This window comes from Mycetomoellerius zeteki, unplaced genomic scaffold (assembly GCF_001594055.1).
Source record: "Mycetomoellerius zeteki isolate Tzet28-1 unplaced genomic scaffold, Tzet1.0 scaffold206, whole genome shotgun sequence".
In the NCBI taxonomy this organism is placed as follows: domain Eukaryota; kingdom Metazoa; phylum Arthropoda; class Insecta; order Hymenoptera; family Formicidae; genus Mycetomoellerius; species Mycetomoellerius zeteki.
Genome location: NW_017257021.1, coordinates 73,718 through 80,167, shown reverse-complemented (window position 1 = coordinate 80,167; position 6,450 = coordinate 73,718). Strand labels below are relative to the sequence as shown.

Below are 6,450 nucleotides of genomic sequence, written 5' to 3'. Positions count from 1 at the left end.
CCCCCCCCCCCCCCCCCCCCCCCTCTCTCCTTCTCTCTCCCTATTTAGTTGCGTGCAAGGAAGGATAAGCGGCAATGAGCATGAGGCGAACGATTACGTAAAGTGTGGCGGCATTTAGCCCAACTAATTGTGCGAAAACCGCGGCGAAAGGGAGGGCGACGTATGCGCGCGCCTCGCATGTGACGATCCTTTGACACGCGACGCCGACTTGTTAGTAACGCACGCGGCTGGCATATGTTGTCTTTCGGGCAGCTTTCGGCTCTATTTGTTTCAATACTTGCGCACAAGTTGGTTCATACATCTATCTGTATATGCCTACGCGCGATATTATTGTAATATTTTACATGTATCATATTATATATATATATATATAGATAATTATTTAAGTTATATATCATTTATCATAATTACATAAGTTATTCATGTCTTTCCTTAATACACGCGATATTTTACGAAATAATATATTGCAAATGAATGTTGCGTTACAATTATGGGTCTTATGGCCACTGTAAAAGAACAGTTTTAAAAAATTAACTTTAAATAAGTCATAATAATCATATGAATATTATATTAAATGCTATTACATATACTGAGTAAAAAGGAAAATGACGGTGCAATTTCGTATTTAGCGCGACCATCGTCGCGTTCATGAGGCAGAAACAACGATCAGACGAAACGCCTTTGATCCTAAGAGCAATTCTCTCAAATCAACGAACCACCGTGAAAATGACCGACCTCCTCTCCGCCTTAATGTCGCAAACAAAACGCCTCTCCACGGACTCGTGAAATGCTCTTCAATGGAATTTGTGCTCGCGCGTTTGCATATCGCAGAGAGCAAGTACTCGGTCAAATGGATCGAAATTGCTCGATCATGCTTTTTGTTTGTGATCACTCTTGAGACGAGCTAGGACAAAAAGGTGCCCTTCCAGCATCGACATTTTTTTGCTTTCATCGAATGTTTCTCCCTCTTCCTTGCTCGCCTCTAGCTTTCTTTCTCTCTCATTTTTTTGCATTTTGAAAATTGTAAACGCATTATTTTGTTAGTATACTTTTGGCTCAAGTCAATTGCTCAATTTTTCATTCTTTATGCTCATATGAGCATAAAGAAATCTAATCTGCAATCTAATCTTGTATATAATAGATATAATATGTACATACAGTTCATATCTAACAAAGGAAAGAGCCATATTGCAAAAATGATATTAAAAAACTACTCATATAGCACAGAAATTTGCAGCAATATTTTTTTGTAACAATACATTGCAACATCGCATGTTGCAATGTATTGTTTCAAATACATTGTTTAAATGTAGATATGCAACATAACTTTAATATGTTGCAGCAATTTTTAAAAATAAATTTTATTTTAAAAAAAATTGTGAAAATAAATTACTATAACTTCACTTAAATATTTATTAAATATCAATCAATTGCATAGTTATTATTTAAATTCGTGCTCAAATAACGACGTATATGAAAAATCTTTTATCAGAATGACATTACAAAGTATTCCGATAAAAAATTTTTCATGATATATAATCATATGCAACCATTTAACATTATACATTTTATCTTTATTTAGAGTGTTAAAATGTGTATTATCTCCATTCTTCATCTTAGATAAAAAAATGTTATGTCTTTTTCAAATGTGTAATCACAAGTTTATCTTAATGTCAAAATCAAGTTTAATACACTCTTTTTTTTATTTAAAACATTTCCTTTTTTATAAACCGGATATTTATGTTTAACGTCATTAGATCAGTGCTGTCCAAGATTTGTAATTCTGGGTATTGACTTGTTAAAAGTTATCGCCTCATTTAAAAAAAGAAAATACTTTCAATATTGAAGTTTAAAGTACGTTTATAAAGAAAGATTAAGAAGGGCGAGAAAGGGGAAAGAAGGAAGGGTGAATATATATTGCTAGGGGGATATATAGGTATTGCTCCTACCTCTTTCTAGACAATACACCATATTCGTTTTAATATATAATTATGCTATATTCATTAGTATATCGAGCTTATTTTATGTTATAAATATGGGCTTACTAGTTCTTTATACACATATTATATAGTCTTAGTAATTTTCATGAAATTTAACATTTCTTCTATACACATCTATACATTTATACATTCTCCATATATTTGATATAAGTATATCGCGCGAGTTTCTCACAACGTAGTTTTTGAAAGCTACATAGTTTCGCTTGAATCGGAAGAATCGTAATAACTTTTCGTTTGAAATGTTAACAATTTTCTTACCGTAGATGTAATGACACCCTGCTGAATAGCTACTGAATTTTTAGATTTTTCCGAGATATCTTTATTTTTCGATAAATTAGTTTCAAGTATTCTCAAAGTATTTGATAATGTTGTTTTTTGCACAGATGTGACTGGTATATCACTTATAAGAGAAGAGAAAGATGCATCTTTCCTCATATCACTGATTCTCGACTTAATATCGCTATTAGATTTTTTATTAGCTAGTTGTTTATTCGTTTTGGCTTCTTTGTCGATTGATTTAAATTTAGTTTTTACATTGTGCGTTCGACTATGCTTTTCAAGAGAAGAATTCAATAAGCCTAAATGTCTTTTACTGTACTTCCTTGCAATAGAATCATTAAAGATTTCTTCCGAATTGATACTATCGTGACATCGCAATCTATTGTGAGTAGAAGAACTAGTTAACACTTTACAAGTAGATGAAGTATAACTATTGCTTTCTTCAGAATCTGAAGAGTTTGTGTCAAATGTTTTTGTTTGAAAGAACATAACGGGGGCATTATCCTTACAATCTATCCCATTTTTTTTTATCGCTCCATTTGAATGCCTTAGACTGTTATTACTTATGTTTTCCTTACTATCAAAGAACGAAATTTTTTCCTTAGCTTTATTTGAATTATCAGCAGTATTACCGTTGTCATTTTCACTTGAGAAAAACACAAATCCTTCATTTCTAAGTAACTCTAAAGAGGTAGTTCCCGTCTGCGTATCATCACTATGTTTTTTCTTCTTTTTTATCGAGCCAATGTCTCTTTGTACAGTCTTTTCTGACGAACGAATTACCGTACTTAAGTTTCTACTATAACTATATTTGTCTTTATTGCTAATAACCAACTTGTTCTGATCATACAAATCTTTCTCGGCGATATTTGATTTGCTTAATATATCCTCAGCTGATACTTTTGACCTTTTTCTGGGATGTTGTATCGATTGAGCAAAATCATCTTCATCCGATGATGTAAATGTTAAAATTGAATATTTACTACGGTCATCTTGACTTGCTTTACTAAAATTTTTGTGTTGAAATGTTTTATGCTGAAATGTAAACTTTGACTCTATCTTATCAAAAACTTGACTTCCACGCTGTGTGACAATATCGTATGTATCATTTATTTTATCGTTATCTTTCTTGGATTTGATATTCATCTTCGATGAATAATTATTACAAATTGATGGAACAGCTACTTCATTTTTACAAGCCAAACTTTTAGAAATTTTCCTAATTTTAGATTCTCGATTATGGTTAGTTTGCAGTCCTGTATTCTGGGAAATTTTTTTATTAGGAAAAATATTTATATTTATAACATTGCTGTTTTCCTTAAAGCATATATTCGCAGGTAATCGTTCCAATAAAACTCTGATTTCTTGAAGTTTTATATTATCTTTCTCAGTTGTTCCATATAAATTAGAAAAATGCGTTTTAGATTTATTTGATGTTCCTTTTTCCCAAACAGCATTATTTTTATTTAAGACTTGCATTTCTGTCATTGTATTTGTACAATTTTTTATTGATAATGGCAATCGTTCCAATACAACTCTGATTTCTCCAAGTTTTATATTATTTTTCTCAGTTGTTCCATATAGATTAGAAAAATGTATTTCAGATTTATTTGACGTTTCTTTTTCCCAAACAGCATCATTATTTTTATTGAAGACTTGCATTTCCGTCATTGTACTTGTACAATTTTTTACTGATAATGGCAATCGTTCCAATACAATTTTAATTTCTCGCAGTTTTATGTTATCGTTTCTTCCGTATAAATAGGAATACGTTTTAGATTTATTTGATAACACATTTTGCCAAATGGCGTTAGTTTTATTTGAAATTTCCGATTCCATCGTTGCATTTGAATAATTTTTCTTTGATAGCTGTAGCAATTCTTCCACATTTAATGCCTTATTGTGACTCACATCTGTATTTTTCAAATTTGATAGTTTGTCATCTTTCTTTTCTGCATTCGAGGTAGAAAAGTCGTCTTCAATGTCCAGTTTCAAATCGAGAGAGCAATCACTCAAAGACGAAACACATTGCGATGCATTACATTGGCAAATAAGAATGGTACTTCCGTCGCTGTCTATTGTTTTTGATTCCAGATTTTTAATCTTGCAAGAATATAACTTTTTGGATTTATTTAAATTTCTGTTGCATACATCTTCTTTTTGTGCGATATGAGTATTCTCGTCGAGTTTACATCGATTAAAAGACTGAATCTGCTCTAAAAGTACAACTGGCTTTAGATTAAGAGATGCTAAATTTTGTTTTCTAAAGTCTTCATTTCTCACAGAAATATTTGTGTCATTGTATTCTCGAAACGGAATGTCATCTTGTTTATTCGAATTATCATGGAAGTCTGATGAATTCTTGAAAGAGCTGTCAATAGTATTATCTTGAACCTTGTTGTCATTTCTATCCTTGTTACTAATCTCTGTAATAATTTCACTGGAAATACAATTGAGTTCTCTTCTTCCTTTTTCCTTGATTTTCTTAGAGCCAAGGTTCCTTTTAGCAGAAAATGAATGTTTATTTTTGCCTTTACGAGTTAAAAATGGTTCTCCCTTAATTGTACCATCAAGATCTAAAGCAGGATGTAAACTTTGTTTTGTTCCAGATAATCTATTTGCACCATGTGTTTCGGTTAGTATTAGGTCTACAGGGGAATCCCTACCTGTATATAATTTCTTACGATGAAGAGTTGTCAAACTTGTGTTTTTTGCAATAATTTTATGCGCAACATTTTCTGACACTTGCTTCTCGTGAAAATCCATCTCTAGCACTTTATTTCGATCTAAATCTGACACATCATTATTTTTATCGTTTACGATCAATCGTTTCGACGTTTTATCAAATCGCCGAAAAATGGATGCAATATTATCTATAGTTTGTACATTTAAATTTCTTTGACTGGTATTAAACTCTGTTTTATCTGTTTCTTCACAAGATAAACTCTGCGAATACACATTAGATTGTATTGCATTAGAAGCTACTAAGGTGCCAGCGGCCACCTTACCACATACTTCTGCTGTCATACATTCTGTTGATACTGGATACAGTTCCGTATCTAGAATATCAACATTAACATTGTCACTGTTGTTGTGCGTTATCGCACGATTGATTCTGGTGGTTTCCACATATTTAATCTTATCATTGGATGGAACCTCTATATCTTTAACAGCAACTTCCTTTTTGTGCGATTTAACCTCGGCACATTTTGCACCTTTTATAATAGCTATAGTATCCGCTTTCTTTGTAATATTTGCGTTTGATAGAATGTAAGCCGCAGTATCTACAGAACTGCAAGATGAGTCATTTTTGCATTTTTGCTTATCTGCATTTGTGACCGGAGATACTAATGCAATTTCTTTTTCGCTTAGAGACGAACCAGCTTCAGATAATTCGTTTTCATCTAGGAGCGTCTTATAGGGTGGATTACCAGTATTTATCCAATACTGTATGCAAGTTGCTGGTTTACGCATAGGTACTCTCTGTCCACAATTATATTCTTCCTCGCTAACTACTTTTTCTTCTTTATCTTCTTCAGGTTCTAAAGTATTAACATTTAGCTCTATATCATCAGACATCTGAAAATAAAATATAAATTTTTTTGCAACATGCCAAACAGCAAGTATCATAAGATGGTAATAAGAATTTTTTAATGCATTTAATAAAGAAAACAAAGTATACCTCATTGGAATATTTATTCAACAAATTGTCCCAAGTTTTCTTTCGAACTTCCAAAAGTTCTACCGGTATTTGAAAATTAAAAATACTGCCTTTCGTTCCCGTAATTCTTCATATGAATCAACAATATATCCATGAGAAATAATTATAGAAGATGTATATTATATAGATACAAATAAATTTACCTTTCAATACCTTCGGAATAAGACTGCGAAAGAAAATCATTATTAATGCTTTCATTCACTATGCAATTTTCCATTAGTTATTTTACGTCACCGCGTCAGTAACGTCAAGTAAGACTTATATAATTAGTAAACAAATTTAGAAATTTGGTCCGAACATATGATAACCATGGAGCAGGGATGTCAGACAGTGATGGGAAATTGGCTCCGTGCAAGTGCAACTCCGAGAATCAAGCCCATGACACATACAAAAACGTAAGGTCGTAATACGTAATGCTGGATTCACACTGCATCCGATTTTCATCGGATG

The 6,450-nt window shown here is 32.2% G+C and overlaps 1 protein-coding gene across 1 annotated transcript; it reads right to left on the bottom strand.

Moving 5' to 3' along the window:
• Nucleotides 1–2,125: 2,125 nt before the first annotated feature.
• LOC108722492 (uncharacterized) lies at nucleotides 2,126–6,305 on the bottom strand. The gene is made up of 3 exons (XM_018447638.1): nucleotides 6,144–6,305; nucleotides 5,962–6,067; nucleotides 2,126–5,858 (listed from the first exon to the last, which is right to left on the bottom strand). The coding sequence occupies exons 1-3, from the start codon at nucleotides 6,215–6,217 to the stop codon at nucleotides 2,190–2,192; spliced, it is 3,849 nt and encodes a 1,282-aa protein (XP_018303140.1). The 5' UTR covers nucleotides 6,218–6,305; the 3' UTR covers nucleotides 2,126–2,189.
• Nucleotides 6,306–6,450: the final 145 nt, after the last annotated feature.